The 17,865-nt window shown below is 52.4% G+C and overlaps 1 protein-coding gene across 4 annotated transcripts in view; it reads right to left on the bottom strand.

Annotated features, from left to right (window-relative positions):
* Positions 1 to 270: 270 nt before the first annotated feature.
* ETV5 (ETS variant transcription factor 5) overlaps positions 271 to 17,865 on the bottom strand; it is a 44,816-nt gene continuing 27,221 nt past the window's right edge. For all 4 annotated transcript variants that reach the window (XM_045030804.1, XM_045030802.1, XM_045030806.1 and 1 more), the window contains exons 8-13: positions 13,929 to 14,188; positions 10,878 to 10,940; positions 9,277 to 9,345; positions 8,797 to 8,966; positions 4,394 to 4,495; positions 271 to 2,279 (exon numbers count right to left, since the gene is read on the bottom strand). In XM_045030804.1, the coding sequence (XP_044886739.1) occupies positions 2,058 to 2,279; positions 4,394 to 4,495; positions 8,797 to 8,966; positions 9,277 to 9,345; positions 10,878 to 10,940; positions 13,929 to 14,188 (886 nt within the window). In that variant the 3' untranslated portion in view covers positions 271 to 2,057. The remainder of the gene's footprint in view (positions 2,280 to 4,393; positions 4,496 to 8,796; positions 8,967 to 9,276; positions 9,346 to 10,877; positions 10,941 to 13,928; positions 14,189 to 17,865) is intronic.

Here is a 17,865-nt window from a genome sequence, read left to right as displayed (position 1 = left end):
TCCTCCTTATTGCCTGACCACCCTGTACCAAACACTCTCCTCCCCCTCAGCTGAAGGATTTTCATAGGCTGTATCAGCAAAGAGACAAACGGCGTTTCCCCGTTGGGATCATTGGCACAGCAGGACCCCCCAGCGTGGTGTAGATGATGTGACCCCCGCACAGAGATCTGGAGGCTAGTTGGAAAAGCCTTCCCCAAGTCGTCTTTTCAGGACACAACGCACACCCTACATGAATGAGGAAAAAAGGCAATTCCAGCCACGAATGAACAGAAAGCAAAATCCTTTATTGTACACAGTACAGAATGTAATGCAGCTTTGCAGGAGATGCACGACCCTGCTCAAGGAAAGGTTATTTCAGATCACTCCTCAGATTAACCCTTTCTGCACTGTAGACTTTCCACCCTGAACAACAGCTAGCATCCATCCCTTCGGTGCAGGACTGATGCCTGCATCCCACATTTCATGACTGTACAGGCCACTTTATACATCATGGGGAGAGAAATTTAGTCTACAAAGAGTTAATTATCATACTTTTTTTGAAAGTAACGACTCGGTCAACAAACCCAAACCAGGTTAACTAAGAAGGAAAAAAAACCTATACAGCATTTACAACAAAAACGTATAGATAGTTGGGGAAAAATATGCATATAGATATAGTATATAGGAGTGGTATGGGTAAGTTAGGAAGCGGTAACTGCATGAGGCCGTGGGATTTAGATGAACTGGAGTATGTTTTGTTTGTGGTGAGACATCCCTGAAATCCTCCCCCATCCAGGTATTATAGCCTAATTCTTAAAAAAAGCCTCCTCTTATAAGATCAACCTAAACACACTGAAGAGGGAGGGAACTGTGACATGGAAATTAAGCTGAGAGTTCTGTTATTTGTATGTTTCACCCAGTCTCAAATCCCAGGAGTGCGATGGAGGGTTAAAATTTGAGCAGTGATATGGAGAGAAATAGGTAGTTCAGACCACAGCAGCCGTGCCACAGAGTCACACCTTGGAGAGTTAACCCAGTGGGATATGCTTGGATTATATACATATAATTCCCAGAGCGCGGGAGCTGCGCACACGGGACCCAAACAGCGGGGCCCTGCTGTCTTGCAGAACACTCCAAACGTATAACGCGCAGGTGTTCTGTTCGGTATCCGATGCGGAGAGCGCAAAGAAGATGCTAACGGACGTGGCTGGTGGCGAAGCTGCCACGCAGGGTGCAGTGTCCTCAGAGCATTGGCACTGCTGTGGGGAGGGGAAGCAGCAGGCTTGCAAAGAGCAGCTTCGCCTTAAAATACAAAAGACTACAAAATTGGTTTATAAACATTTCCCCAATGCATGGGAAAAAACCCTGCCACAACCCCCCTTCCCCTGCAATTAAAGCCATCCCTCCAAGCATCAAACAGGGAGGAAGCGACGGATTCCACAGGAGAGCAGGAACCTGGTTCCAGAGAACCGGAACAGGAGTTAGGGGAGCTGTCCGGTGGGGTTTGTTTTTGTTTAGAGAGAAAACGGAAGTTTCCTCAGGTCCGATTGGGGTGCCATGCATTTGAAACCACCCAGAGTGTTGTCCCACTCCCAGGAGGCCAAGCACCACACTTTAAGCCTAAACCAGACTAGCTCAGATTGCCTCCCACCCCGCAAATCCATTATCTGTGCAAAACAAAGCCCTTTCCAACACACAAGGCAGCTACAAGTATTGTGATTGATGCAAAGCAGATTGTCAGGATGGTGTGCTGTACAGTCACACTGTCTAGCCAAGTTCCAGGGGGACCATTGGGCACAATGACCACACCTCACACATATGTCCACAGCAGTGTGGCCTGGAACAAAGACTTCAAGTTAACCCTCTCCCCGAAAAACTCTTCATGGTTGCAGCCTTTGGCAGATCTACTCCTAGTCCTTAAGCTATCAGATTCAGTCTTCAGCGGGGCCACTGACTGTACATTTTAGGCTCCACCAATCATGCTTACAGAGTCCAGTTTTACGAAGAGCAAACATTCTTTACAAAACCACTGCCTTTATTTGCCCCAACTTGACTTTCTAGCGCTAGCCTGCAGCAAGTCAGTAAGCAAAGCCCTCCGCATAGGGAAGGTTGCTGCAGTGATCCATCTCCAGGAGGTAAGCAGGGTTGTCTTCAAAATGTGTCAGAGGCAAGGTATCATCTTCGGTCACGTGGCAGTCGGGCTCGGCTTTCAAGAACGGGCGCTGATTGTCCGGGTAGGCCATGGAGAAGAGGGCATCAGGGTCACAGACAAATTTATAGACGTACCGCTCACCAGCCACCTAAAAGCAAAGACAAACACCTGTGTTAGGATAGGAGAATTGGGAGGCTCCAGCATGCTTCAAAACATTTGGCTCCTTCTACTTGTAAAGACAGTTTGTGCAACACTTCACAAACCCCGTCCATAATAGGAGGAACAATGCAGAACAAGGAGCCAAAGGCACAAAACTAAAACTGATGGGTCATGTCTGTGGGCTGTCAAAATGCCTGAATGGATAGGGGTGCAACGAATAGAAAGAGATTGTGGAGGGGGAATTGTGTATGTGTTGGCTGATATTTTTCAAGAGATGTCTAGGGAATTTGGACATGCATCTTCCATTACATTTGAAGGAAAAATGTCCCTAAATCCCCTAGGCAGCATTCAGAGAGGTAAACAGTGGTGTCCCTAAGGGATCTGAACTTGGACCACTGCTGTTCACATATTCATAAGTGATTTGGAAAAAAGAGAGGTGGCAAAATTTTTAGACGATACAAAATTACTCAAAATAGTTTAGTCCAAAGCAGACTATAAAGAGTTACCAAGAGATCTCACAAAACTGGGTGACTGAGCAAGAAAATAGATTAAATTCAATGTTGATAAATGCAAAGTAATGCACACTGGAAAACAATCCCAAGTATCCATACAAAATGAGAAGAGATTAAAAGGACAGTCATCTCTTTTCCAAGATGAAAAGTCTAAGGGGAGGAATATGACAGAGGTCTATAAAATCATGGTGTGGAGAAAAAAAAAAGTGTTATTTACCCCTTCACATAACAAAAGAACCAGTGGTCACCCAAAGAAATTAATAGGCAGCAGGTTTAAAAACAAACAAAAAGAAAGTATTTCTTCATACAATGCACAGTCAACCTGTAGAACTCATTGCTAGGGGACACTGTGAAGGCCAAAAATATAACTGGCTTCAAAAAAAGAATTGGATAACTTGATGGAGGATAAGTCCCTCAATGGCTATTAGTCAAGATGGTCAGGGATGCAACCCCATGCTCTGGGACTGATCACTTGATAATTCCCTGTTCTGTTCATTCCCTCTGAAGCACCTGGCATTGGCCACTGTCACAAGACAGGATACTGGGCTAGATGGGCCATTAGTATGGCCAGTATAGCTGTTATGTTCTTAGAATCTCAGCTGCCACACGTGGCTCAGGACACATTGATGTAGATTAGAATGGGATGTCTCAGTTCTTCCACTAGTGGGCAGAATATTGAATGAAGCCCTTAACTGAGCACTCATTCGGACATTATTAGAAGTTAAATGGTACAATTTGCATAAGGGCTGAAGGATTCATTCACAAGGCCCCTGACTCCAGGGTATGCTCACGTTCCCAGCACTGCTGTTTGGATTGGGATATTTATTGTCATTTGTTAAGGCAAACTTTGCTCCTCTCCCAGTGAAAAGCAGCACAACACTTCCGAAGGCTTTTCATTGAAGCTACTGTAAAAGACAGCCTCCATGGGGCTAAACCAGCTTTCCAGTTCTGAAGTGCTTCATCTGATAGTTTATTAGAGTATAGAGGAGAGGGCTGGTCTACAGACCATCTCCATCTAGCTTGAAATAGATTGGGGGTGAAAGCGGAATAGCCAATGAGCCACAATCCCCTAGCACGGACGCAGCTATACTGGTATAAATGTGCCCGTAACAGCTCAGTGTAGGTTTAGGCACACTGGCAGCCATGCTAGGGTTGTCATTATTTTAGTATGACAGCTGCACCCCTAACAGAACAATTAACGCTTCGCTGCTTTGCATTCCGTTTCCATAAGGTTGCATCTTTACAGTTTGCCCATGAGATGCTAAAAAATTTAATTGGTGCCCCAGTCTCTCCCCTAACAGTCCCTGCCCCAAACCAGGTTACATCATGGTTTCCCATTGCCTCAGTTTGGTGGAGTCACTTTCCTCTTCCAAATGTCTGTCCCCAGAGCGACAGAAGCCATGGGACCCGGCTCTCGCTCCTGAAAGGTTCTGCAGCAACTCAGGAATCTGACTAGCTGTGAGCACTCCTCATGCTGTCCTGCTGCTGCCGCCAGTCCCTGCCCCCTCACCCAGAGGGGCTGTCCCCATGCACCAGCCCTCAACCCTCAGGCATCTGGTCTGCCGTTGACAGGCAGCGGTGACCTACTTGCCTTCTGCATGATGCCCTTTTCATAGTAGTAGCGCAAAGAACGGCTGAGCTTGTCGTAGTTCATGGCTGGTCGGTTCTTCTGGATTCCCCAGCGTCGAGCTACCTGAGGGGAGAGGAGACAGACATGAAGACCCAGGGGCAGCTCTGATGGATTTGCCAAAGGTTAGTGCTACTGAGAGAGGTCCCCAAGAGCCTTGGTGACCAGAGTCCTCCAACAGATATAGACCCAGGCACAGCCGGCACCTGCACATACCATTCGGTCCTTGCACTAGCCAAGGTGGTGGCTTGTTATGTGCTCGTGTGTCTACGAGAAATTGGGCCTAAACCAGCAACTGCTCATACATCACAGAGCAGCCAAACAATGGCCGCTGGACTCAACCCTGCGACCACCACGCTCTGTGTCCCATTACCAACCCCGAGTCACCCGGGGCCTCAGAATATAGCAATCACTTCTACCCAACCCCCGGGTTATCGACCACTAGCCATTAGCACGCAGCAGCTAAGCTCTGTGGTTTCGGTTGCAGTCAATAAGGAATTACTAGAACGGTCACCTCAGAAACCTGAGAGAGGCAGCCATAGGCAGGAGCTGCTAATGGGCTGCAAGAGAACCCGGTCATTTCTAAGCAGATTCCAGAGTAGCCTGAAGAGGTTTACTCATTTCCATTCCCTTCGGGAGCGGGAATCTGATGACATGAGGCTGCTGCCAACCAATCCGCCCCTTCCCAGGGGATTTCTGGAATGGACAATAAGCCATGCGGCACCATTATCCACTTGGAGATAGATTAATGGGATTTCCTGACACTAAGTGCACTAAGCCAAACCCCGTCCACCTGAGGCATTGTAACAGAGGGGAAATGCACGCACAGGCCTGAGGCGGCAACCCGAGCTGAAAACAGAGCAGTTCAAATGGCAACACTGACTGGCAGGGCAGGTAAATCCCCCTGGCAAATGTTCAGGCTGGAGGAACCCTTTTCTGTTCACCAGGTGAGTTGCAGAGGGGTGAGAAACTGGCCCAAGGACCTCTAGTTACAACAGCAAAGTGGCTAGCGGGTGGGGGAGCTGCTCTCCGCTTCAGCTGTTTAAAATCAGGGCAAAGGTATACCTGGTCTAGCTAATCAGAGAGGCACCTGGGTTTAGTCTCCCAAGCCACGCCTGTGGAACGTAATATCTCTCTCTATCCCCTTCCCTGCTCTAAGCCTAAGAGGAAACGGTGATCCCTCTTCCATAAGGTTCAGTGATTTGGTCTCTATTCATGGCTCGTGGAAGGGAATGGACACAGATTGTGGAGCCAGCTCCTGCTAACGCAGACACTCAGTCTGTTTAACAAGGAGCAGCAGAACAGCAATGACTTATTTGCTAGAAATCTAAGCACTTCAAAGCAAAGATGCGACCTCTGGAGGGAAAAGGAAGCCCCGCTATCACTCCACCCCCCCCCATTGGCCTTTCCTCAGTGAAAGCTGTAAGGTGCTACACCACTGTAGGCAGGAAGACACCCCCCCACTCCTCCCCCCAGAAGCTCTGGAAGTGCCTCCAGAGCACGCTATCTGTTCAGTCACAGCCTCTTCCTGCCATCACTTCCATATGCAACAAGAGGAGTGTTTGTACACGCAGGGCTTCCAAGCAGCCTGGTAGCTATGGTTACGTAATCGTCTTCCAGCATCAAGGCTCCGCTAATGGAGGGGGCCGCAGAAGAGCTCTGTCTGTCTGTCTCACCGCTTCATGACACTGTGTGCTGGTGAGCCCCACGAGGCCTACTCATGGCTAGCCAGGCCCTGGCTGGGGACTGCTCCAGGAGCGTGTGGGCCACTTAGCACTTCGACAGAAGAGAGCTTGGCTTCCCTGCCTAGCTTGCTCTTGGCCCGGGGAGATTACATGACTCCTGTCATATCTCCTCCACAAAGGAGAGGCAGCGGCATCCCAGGGACCATGGCTCCTTGTGCTCTGGTGGGTTTTTGCCACGTTCCACCCCACCCCCCACTTGCATTCCCCCCCAAAAGGCAATAAAAGCAGACTCATGGCAAAAGCATTTACAGACTGAAGAGCCGCCTGTCAGCGTTCAGAGGGTACTCAACTGGAAGACAATCAAAGCCACTTGATTAGGGAGCCTGCCAAAAAAGCCGTTTGAAAACCACAATTTCCATGCACAGCGCAATAGAGATTATGGATCATTACCCAGAGTGCACTGCTCAGCGATGCAGCTGGTTTCAATTACTTAAACTGCTTCTTCCTCTGCGTCACCCTGCAAACATGCCCTGATGCTCCTCACAGAGGGTGATTTAAGAAGCCCAGTGCCTTCTTGGGATCACCAGGGCAGAGCTGACAGCTACAGTGGAAATCTCATGGACCCGGCTAGGTGTCCAATGCACCTGGAAAGTGCTGGGCCAGCCCAGGGCCACGTGGGCAGGGAAGGAAACATGCTAGAGTGAAAGGGAAGGAATGAGTCTCACGAAGTGCCCGGGGAGAGCGCATGAACTGGCTGCTACAGCATAGGAGATAATGACACAAGCACCCAGGGCTCCTGGTTGGCAGATTGCTTGCTACCAATCTGGGACTCCGACATAGCAGGACCCCGGAGACCTGGGCTTGTGCCATCTGTTCAACACGTTTCCCTTGGGCTATGTTACAGGCGGGAGAAGATCCGACAACAAGCTGTGACACAGGGCCCTACCCAGGGTCACCCGCGGGGGTCACAAAGCAATGGGCTCCTATGGGTGAAGGACAAATGAACTGGGGCTGTGGAGGAGGCAGTCTGGTTTCCACAAGAGGGAACACTCTTCCAAAGGCAACCTGCGTGTCTCAGCCCCGGGCAAAGCACAGTCACTGCTGGTGGGAATATGGGCAGAGGGACCTGAGCAGGGCATGGCTTACACTGGCATCACAGCAGTAACCCCCTCGTTACACCTTTGCACTCGAAACGGCCCTGTTTGGGGTTCCCAGCTGTTCTGGGGCAGGAGGGACAGATTTCCACATGACAGTTCTGCTTTTCGGTGTCTGCTGAGACAGGAATTGGGGCTGGAAGTTGCAGGTTAATTGCTCCAGTTGCCAGTGGAGACAGCATTGCTGGCTTTTACATCTTGAAGACCACTCAAAAGCAGACTGAATGTAAAATAAAAGCTACAGACTACGCTGCTGGCAGGACTTGCATGTGTGATGGCCACCACACCTGCGATTGCCTGTAGTGCCCGGCTGCAGAATCCCGCCCTTGCTCCAGAATCTACATGTCCATTTGAAAACCATTCTAGCCCTTGGAACAGCAAAACAGCCCTAAGTAAGCAAACAGAAAAACACACTCCCTTCACCCACAGGAACAAAGCATAGCAGAGGCAGCAGTGCCTGCCTGAGCTGGCAGGCAGCTCTGAGAGATGGGAACTGCTCCTCTCCCCTCACTGTGCTGTATGTTGACTCTGAAACCTAGCAATGACAGTCTAAATATCAACATTAACTATCTCACTGCTGGATGTTTCCACTACAGCGATTGAGGCCCCAGCACCAACCATAAATCTACCTCCATATTCTTGCCCAAGCTCCAGCACTCACCCCATCTGTACCCTCTGCATTTCCAGTGTGAGGCAGACGGCATGGCTAGCCCAGCACTGACTCTACAAACGGAGAGCTCAGCGCCCCCGTCCTAGGGGAGCCAGAGTCTCAGACCTCCTCCAGCACTGGGCAAGAGCCAGACTATTCCCCACCACTGCCCAAGCATATACCAAGGAGGCTACATTTGCTCCATCCCAAGGCTCTATCTGCCTCGTCCAGCCTCCCTCAAGAGGCTGCAAAGCCGCTATACACAGGCCCTGCTCAGTGCCCACGGGTCTCCCCTCTGGAGATCCAGAGCATACTCCATGCCCCCAGCAAAGATGTTCCCTATCCCCCTTCCCCCCCCCACCAATTAGGGAGAGAGACGGGTGGAAAGGAGAGAGCCCTGATCAGCCTGAGGCTCCAAGCCAGTCATTCGTTTCCAGTAAAGCAGTGGTCCCCAACGCGGTGCCCGCGGGCGCCATGGTGCCTGCCAGGGCATCTAAGTGCATCCGCGTACTGGCCGGCAGGACAAGCATCCGCCAAAAAGCGGTGTCATCAAGAGGCATCACCACTGAAATACCGCTGATTTTCGGCGGCGATGCCTCTTGACGTTGCCGCTTCTCTGCGGCATTTCGGCGGATGCTTGTCCGCCAGCCACAGTCCTCAGTGGCTCGTCGTCCGGCGCCTGCCACCCCGAAAAGGTTGGGGACCACTGCAGTAAACTATTAAACACCATTAGACTCAACCCTTCCCCTGCTGTTCCCCCCGCACTGCACCAGGCAATGCCCAGAGTGCTGCGGGGAAGTGTGTTGGGAACAGGGGCCTTTGTTTCTGGGTCGTAACCAAGCCAGCAGCCACTGGCAAGTCTCATGTCTGGTTCCGTACCTCTTCGGGCTCAATCAGCTTGAACTCCATGCCCCGGCCTGTCCAGGCAATGAAGTGGGCATTGGCCGGGTCATCCAGGAGTGTGACCAGGAACTGCCAGAGCTGCAGCGACCCTCGTCTCTGGTAAGGAGGCCCCTCCCGATACATGGTGGGCTCCTGCTTCACTTTCCCTGCGTGGGAGGAGAGACGTGTTAGATCACCTGCTCCCAGCACCGCAGGCTGCTGGCTCGCTGCCGACCTGCTGTCTCCTGCACTCAGGGCCAGCCTGGCAGGTCTCTAGCCCTAGAATGAGGCTGCCCGAGGATGTCACCATGCCATGGATGGAGAGTGGGGCCTGGTTACAGAGCCCAGCTCTGGCATCCTTTTGCCACTGGCTTGGGTTTCGTACCCCGTTTTCCTCATAAGAGCTGGCCACGGGAATTCTATTAGGCAGCTCCATGCCTGCCCCCCCACCTTGCCGCACTACAGCCAGTGTCGTACCTTCCAGCCTCTCCGGCACCACGCAGGTGTCATCAAAGTACAACCGGGCATCTTTTTCATAGGAAAATCCTAGGAGGAAAGCATGCCCGTTAGCGCCACAGTCCAGACCGGAGAGGCGACCTATGCTGAAGCATGCATGATATGGGTGCAGAGGTGTGATTAGCTGATTGTGCCATTGAACCAACCCAACCCCAGATCAGAAATCTCCTGGATATCTGCCAGCTACCCTTTTTGCTTACAGAGACTGTGGCTTTATTTGAGGACCATCTTATGCAGTTTCTTAGAAAACTGAAATTTGTCTGGTATGAATCCAGATCCCCAAATTCTAGCAGAACATTTCCCCACCATCCTACCAGGACAGGCAGCCGGTTGCATTAATGAACGCTGACTGTCCACCAGCCAGCTCAGCAAAACAAACACACTAAAAAGGCTTTCAGGAGACCATTGAGAATGCCCAAAAGACCCAACTGAGACCAGCGAAATCCCAGCTGCTACAACGCCATAGCCACAAACACAGCCTTGGTTGGATTCCAGGCTAAAGCCAAGCAGGACCTTTGTGCTGGGGTTAGCAAAGGCACTACTGGAGAGTTAGAACCTGTAAAAACCACCATATTCCTGACTGCACAAACTCATTCAGACCTGTCTTTTGGATGGACTTATTTAATGCTCAGGCCCAAACCCTACTGGTCTATGGGCAGATTTGGACCATGGATTGTTTCCTCCCCTTCACCTTGAGGGCAGGCACGAAGCTAACAGCTTTAGAAAGTCAGCACATTTCACTTGCAAGAAGCACATCCAAGCACAGTCCCATTTCTGGGCTAAACGGTGCATCGGCTCACTCGGCCTGGCCCTCAGAACGTTAGATTCTATTTGCTGGCAGAAAACCTGTCTAGACTAGTTCAATGAGCGAGCTGAAAGCCACTCCGCTGGCCAAATGCCGTTCAGATTTCTCCTCTTCCCCACCCCATGTAGCTCCAGTAACTGAAAACCCTCTTACTGTCTCTATCAGGCATGTTATCCCAGACTAAAGGGTACAGCCAAGCATGCGGCCGTCAAGATGTGTGGCTGAGCAAGGCAGCGTGGTTTCCCCTTGCTCTCTCACACAGCTGGGATGGTCTGTTAGCTCAGGTGAAGCGTCAGTTGAAATGGAGACGCACTATTATTAGCAGCTGCATCAGGCACAGCCGCCTGTACCACTGTCTAATACACCCAAGAGGGGGGCAGGAAGGAAGAACTCATGCTGCGGTAAATGGGAGTCTCAACAGTCATACGGAAGGATACAGACGCCTGGTAAGGGGCAGATTGGATCTCTAAATCAGCAGTGACGCTGGTTTGCCATTCCACCTGCTTTCACAGTGGTGCTGGACTCACCCCAGCACAGAAAGGAAGCTACAGATGGGTGGGGGTGGGTACCAGAACCAGGGAAGTTCCTAGGCCTCTCCCTTTCTAAAGCAGTGGTGGTTCTGTTACTGTAGCAGCACTGTCAAGGGACACTCTTCTCAGGGTCCTTTGTGTCAGCAGCCTCCACAACCTTCTGCCCGAGTCAATGACACACAACATCCCCGCAGTACTCCGTCTTGTGTACACGCGTGCACACTTACCCTCCTGGCCTGTGGGGAAGTAGCCCCCTCCTCTCATGTACGACGACTGGCAGGTAGGCACTTCTGCAATCAAGACAACAGCCGAGTTAAGTCTGTGCTGAACCAGGCAGCACTACACCCTGGCCACATGGCACAGCAGAAGCAGCCTGCTGAGATAGCCCTGCACTGGCTCCCCTGGGAATGTTACACAGCCGCTGTGCATGTGGTCAGCAGGCGCAATGGCTCAGCACCTTCGCTTGCTGGGCGGGGTCAGTGTCACCCCATCACGGGCTGGAGCATCCTCCCGGGGCCCTGGCGCTGCTCCTCGGCACGCTGCGTGCCTCCCACCCGGGATTGGCAGCGTCATGCGAGCAGGAAACCCCGCGAGATCACACAGCCCTACAAGCGATTCTAGTGTGGTGACATATGATAGGGCGCACCCTGTCTTCCCAGCACCCTATGGCAGGGCCTGTCCCTACCACTCCCACTCAGGGCAGAAGCAGCAGAAGGGGGGTCCTCCAGGCCTGCTTGGAGAGGCCTCCCAGAAGTAGCCAGAGCTCAGCTGGGACCAGAGGGACAGCGGCTCCTCTCTGGCCACAGGAGCTCGAGGGGCAGCTGGGGTTTGATCCGGGCTGCACTTGCTTAAGCTGGAGGAGAGAGGCGCCCTGGGAACATCAACTCCAAGCTAAGGTGGGAGGCTAAAGGGTCCAGGTGGGAAGAGGCCCAGGGAAGCAGCAGCAATGAATAGCAGGGAGCTGTGTGTGGCTGCTGGGTCCCTTGGCTGGCACCCAGAGCAGTGGGGGCGCCATGTTCCCCCTCTCCCCAGGGAAGTGGTGTCAAACCTGAGATGGGGACAAGGCTCGTTTGGCAGTCCAACCTAAGGTCTCAGTTTAAAGGGCCCAGAGCTGGGGCTGAAGACCGAGGTGAGGGCAGACAGACAGTTTTGCTGGACTTTTGCTACCCTGGAAGGGTTCGTTTTGACTGTGTGACCAGCCAGAGGCTGAACCGCTAAAGACCTGCCAGGCGAGAGCAACAACCTACAAGGGGCCCTGGGATCAGGAAAAGGGCTGCAGTACTGCATGCAGCAGCAAGAGGCGCTCAAGAGGTGAGAGCTCCCCACATAAGATTTCAGGGACTGCTCGAAAGATTAATCAATCACTCAGTGTTCGCTTTGACTTGCAGACGTCTCTGAACAGAGAACTCCCCCTCATTTAGGAAATGAGAAGCCTCGGAAAACAGGCAGGCTCATAGCTCTGAACTATTCCTAGCCCACGTGACTATTTACCCCCTCGGATTCAACTTGAAAGATAAATCAGAGACTAAACTGAGGTGTCCTGAATTTGTGGGCGTGAATATGCTACTGCAACTGCAGGTACAGCATATTTATCCTGGAGGTCTTATAAACCAGCTCTTCTCCTCTTCCTACAAGGGACAGCCCCCTTCTCATTCACTCCCATCTCTTTGCAATGGCACAAGGTCTCAAAATGAGTAGCGAGAGGTTATCAGCACAAAGTACAGGCTCCTTTGTGGTTTGGAAAAGGCAATCCAAATTGACTTTGCAAAGGCGATTTGGAAACACTCAATAGGGAAAGGTCTGTTTCAACAATCCACGTTAGTAGATGGTCTTAAAAGAGACCAAGCCCAATATTTTGTCTTCTCCTAAATAGCTCAAGCAACACGAGAAGGGAGGAAAGTTGAAGATAAACAAGAGTCCTTCTAAAAATTTAGACACCCCCCCCCCCCCGACCCACACGCATCTGCTCCATTTTGTTGCTGACGACTGCATTCAATCCTGCCTTTGAGAGGTCACCGTATTTTTAGGCCTAAGGCGATTAGAGGATTTTCTGTTGTGTAGCTAGGCCCTGCACTGTCAGCAGCCAGCAGAAATCACACAATGGGTCAACAGAGTTGGCTACCTGGGGCCAAGGGGAAAGCTTAGCCCGAGCCCACATAACTCTGTGTGCTCAGATAACCTTTGCCCCCATGAGCTAAGGGAAGGTGGGGAGGAGGCGGCGTTCTGCACATAGGTCTGCAGCCCGGTCGAGCAGGACCGCTGTGCAGATTACTGGAGCTTAGATACAGCAACATCTGTTGAGTGCTTGATGCTTTTTTTTTTTTTTTTTTGGTATAAAGAACGAGTCATCTGACATTCTAACTCGGTTAGACATTAGCTTGGAGGCAGCGTGCGGGGCGCGGTTTCCCACACCCACAGTGGGAAACGTCTAGGTCACACAGGTCACCGCTTTAATGCAACATTATCAAGACGCCTTAGAGGAAGTTGCCAGCTAAACCTCAGCAGAGGCAGGTGGGCCAACTGCAGCTCTGTTCCTCTCCTAGCGCGACAGATCTAGTGGCACTTTGCAGCCCCCCAGTGCTGACTGGGAGATGGGGAGAGATACAGCTCGGCTCTAGCCTGGAGTGTGTGAATCAGCTGGAACTCGCTGCATCAACCTGCTCCGCACCCCAGCAATTCGGGGAAAGACTCCAGCCACACAGACCGCTTGCGCACGGGGTGCTAGGTTACAGGCAGAAGGCGCTTCCTTCCACAGGGCCTCAGCAAAGCCTGGGCACTGACCTACTGCCAGCAGGAGTTCTTTGGAGGCATTTTGTTGGCATGAGAAAGCCAACAGGCTACTGTATGTAAACACTGCTGTTCCCTTCCCCATCGGTCCCTCGCTGTGCTTGGAAATCACCCAGCGGACTGAGAGGACATAGCAGCGCCTGCTCCAGCTTAGGGCATGACCCAATGCGCTGTTCGGCTTCAACAGAGCTGTGGGGAGTGACTTCTCCACGCTCCCCCTGCCAGCATTCTGCAGCTGCTGCAGTGCCTGCACTCCACCCTAGGGAGCAGTTTCCTTTTCTGAGACATCGCACTCCCTACAGGCGCTGGCTGAGGTCCGCAAGTTCCAAATGGGGTCTATTCCTCAGAAGAGGGTGCTCAACAGCATTCGTGAAGCCCCGGGGCCCAGGATCCTGTGCACGAGGAACACTACAGCAAAGGCACCAAGGCGGGGTCCTGGCTAAACCTTTCAGCGACATCTCCAGAGCTGGAGACCCAACTCCCATACAAACCTGAGTCAATGCAGTAATCCCTGGGCTCCTGCTTAATGCCCATTGGAGACTGGTATCCATGCCTTGGAGGCCCTGGAATGCCCGGGACACCGTGCTCATAGAGGGGATCATGGTACTCCTGTTTGAATCCCTGAGGAGGGTGCGGAGCGGCTGGGACTATAGGCTCGGACATCTGCCTGTGGTAGACGGGGCGACTGTCTCCAGGAAGGCCTGGCGGAGGAGGGAAAGGGTGGCAGGGCTCAGACAGCTGTCTCTGAAACCTTTTTGGGGGGGGGGGGGGAAGAGGAGAAAGAGAGAGAGAGGTGTTACTGTACGGTGAAACCATCCATTCCCAGCTCTGCCGAACAGGCAGCCCATAGGAACTCACCCTCATTACCCTGACAAGAGTAAAATACCTAGCTCTGTTTTCCCCACTGCCAGCCGCTATTGGCAATGCCCAGGGACCCCACCAAAGACATTCATTAACTTGAGATTACAGGTGTCAAATGCACTCGCCCTCTGAAACACACGCCGAACTGCAATTCTGAGCTAACTAGCTGCAGCCTTAGGTTTCTGAGCAATGCTCCCACTCCCGCCCTGGGAGCCAATATGGAAGCACTGTGGAATGGATGGAGAGGGCATTTATAAGTAGGGCTCAGGGGGCATTCACATACTCCAATTGCCTCTCAAACCATTCACCGGGGAGGAACCAGCTCCTACCAGGTAGCTGCACAGAGACTGTATAGCAGAGAATTATGGAGTTTGAGAACTAGGTTAGATGGGAGGTTTCCCACGTGGCTCGGAGCGTGCTGGTGCCGCTGCCGCCGCCGGTCAGGGCTGGGCCAAGGGCCTGGTTTGGTCTTTTAAATAGATGCAAGGGTCAGCTTGTAACCCTGCTTCTCTGCAGTTATCATGAAAGGATTCTCAGTCCTGGGCTTCTTACTCCCCAGGGAGAGACAGATAGAGACCAAAAACCTTAGAGTTTGGGGGCTCTACAGGCAGCCATATTGCACTGGGGGGAAAAACATGTCTTGATCCCTCCCAAGGCTCTAGCTACCACCCATGGACCCTTCCAGCCAGTGGGAAGCAAAGGCTGTCCAAAGAAAGCGAGCCCATCACCTCCACAGAATGACCCAAAACCAGGGGACGCGATAACAGAGGGGAGAGGAGGGCAAGGCCCTCGTAAGCACCGAGGGGAGAGACACCTGCTGGTGGCTGTAAGTGGGCCAGCTCACAGCAGTGACTCGCATTCAGCCAGCCTTTTACTTGGGGACCTGGGGCACATGAAAGGAGAAGTGGGGTGTTAGAACCCCGTGACACCAAGCATGCGGAGAAGGGCCTTGTGGAATTGAAGCAGCATTGTGGGAAGGATGTTGGCAGGGCTACAGCCTTGGTAGAGTTCAAACACCATCTTGGGGAAGAGTCTCCGATGGCACCATCTTCTCCTTGGAGGACAGGGTAGATGGTGGGCAAGGAGCTCCCCCGTTGAGAGCATCACAGTCACCTCCACCTGGAAAGTGGCTTTCCACACACAAAGCTAGCTCATCACAGGAGCAACATGGCTCAAACCGAACCAGCAACGTTGTCAGGACCACCACGGTCCCCCACAATGCAGATGGCTTTTTAAATGGGGCGCAGTTAGGCTACCAAGCCCTACGTGAACTTTATGATCAGGGTCTCTGCAGTCCCTTGTCAATCCACCACTCAGGATAAGACAAAACCAGCAGCCATGTGGGCCCGGATGGATTTAGCCCGTGGCAGACTCAGGCAGGTGAAGGCAGCATTCAAGTAGTTTTTGTGCAGACCAAGTCAAGAGATGCTCATGAGAGGTGGGGCGGGCCCAGTCCGGCCAAACCTGTTTCACTCCCTCCAACATCTGGCCCAGCTACCAAGTGCTCCACTCCCCAGGCACAAGCTGGTACCTGAGTAGCTCATCAAAAACCCTGGAGATGGAATCAGGAGATGTAACCTGTGCCACACTGCCCTGGATTAGCCCATCATCCAAGTAGGGGAACACACACACTCAGCCACTGCAGCTTGGCCTTAGGCCCCTCCCCACACCTGCCTCCTGTGCTGCTATGGGAGCCGTCACCAGGCTACATCCAGATGAGGGTGGGGGAATGACACGTCACTGCCCTCCCCTGCCTCCTCGGGATGTTCACCATCTTCATGGGTGGGGCATTCGGAGCAAGTTAGTTCAGTCCCTCTTGGCCAGGCCATCGCTACGGCTCCTTGGTCAAGAGCCCGCTAGCCAGCTATTGGTAAACAAGGCCGCCTGCATCAAGGAAATTCACACAGATGTGGCATGGCAAGGTCTACGCCCCAGAAGAGGGGCCCACTTGGCCATGACCTTACAGCAGGCATGTGAGATGAATACCTGCCTCCAGGGGGACCAGGGAGCCCTGTTCCTACCCCTTGCTGAGGACAAGACCCCATGGACAGGGGACAGAGGAGAGAAGAGCCCCAGGAAGTTCTGCTCCTGCGCTGTCACACAGCTTGGACTGAGGAGCCGGCAATTACATAACGCTGAATCCATTCCAACCTGAGAAAGCCAAGTGGCCTCTAATCTGCCTCTGGGGCTGGGATTAAGCATTTAACTCCCTGGTGGGGTGTGGGCCTCCGAGCTCTCATGGATGCTCAAGTTGGCAGAGATCAACCTGGGCCATTGCAGAACACAGCCCATCTGAGGCACCTCTAGCCAAGTGACCTGCTGCCGAACCTTGTTGCACATCCTTCCTGGATCCTTAATGCTCCAGTTAAGGAAGCCACTGAAAGGTGCCCAGGCGTATGCCAGCGGCAGGCACAAGTTATGATTTGCTGTACCCGGGCAGAGGGTATGCCGGGGAACCCCCAGCTGGCGCCTGCAGGGGAGGAGATCGGGATGTGAAAGGCATCCGTCTCTATTTGTAATGCTCCAGAGGCTGAGTGCTGTGACTTGGAAGAGATGTGGACAGGAGCCCAGCCCAGCCCCCACCCCACAATTTGCTACTCAACATCTCAGCACCTTGAAAGGCGATCTCTACCAATCAGTTGCTGTCCCAAGCACCAAGGCCCCTGGGACCTTTGTAACTGGATCCTTTGCAGCTGACGGGCCTGGATTACTCCACTTCCGATGGCTGCCCCTCTAACCTTTCAGCCTGAAACTCTAGCACTGTGGTGGTATGGCCTCCGCAGGAAGAGGCACTTCCGGACGGGCGCAAGCCAGTAGCCCAAGCATAGCTGTCAGGTCGTCTGGAGCTTGGGGGCTGCAAGGCGACCTCAGATGCTAGTGCCATTCACTAGGGCTTTTTTGGAGTGGGTAGGGGGAAGCAAGGGGAGAAAGATGAGAGCAGAGATATCCAGGGAGGTGGGCTCAGCTTTTGAAGCCCAGTGTTGACTTTTGTTCCTATGGTTTCCACTTGTGCAGATTAGGGAAGCATTTCACATCTCATCCTGCTTAAAATAAAGCGCGGCCAACTTTGTGCACTGACCTTCATTTGACTATAGCCCCCGCCTGCCCTGCCTGTTCCTCTGTGGGATCGCTCCACATCCCGCAGCTGAGACAGAAAACGAAGCGCCCGTTTACATAGGCAGAAATAGGGGAACCTGACAGATAGACAGGCCAGCTCCATTTGTAGCTAACCAGCCCCCACCTTTCCATTCCCCCGTTACTTCAGCAGATTCCATCTTTAAAGAATTCTCCACCATGCACCTCTGTGGCACTTCAGAGGGAATAAATCAATGGTGTGGCTAACTCAGACTAAGGAATACAGATGAGGATGCAGACTTCCTGCCCCCTGAACTAGGCAAAAGCCCATCTAGGTCTTTTAAAGCAATCTACCTACCCGGGTTCTAGCAGCACCAGCTTAAGGAAAAGGACATGAACAAACAGCAAACTGTTGAAACTAGGCTGAACCCAGATGCTTTTTTTGTACATCTTTGTCACTGCAGCCGGTCTTGTGTGTGCAGATATGATCCA

Source organism: Mauremys mutica, chromosome 9, assembly GCF_020497125.1.
Source record: "Mauremys mutica isolate MM-2020 ecotype Southern chromosome 9, ASM2049712v1, whole genome shotgun sequence".
Classification (NCBI taxonomy): Eukaryota; Metazoa; Chordata; order Testudines; family Geoemydidae; genus Mauremys; species Mauremys mutica.
This window is presented reverse-complemented; position numbering and strand designations above follow the sequence as displayed.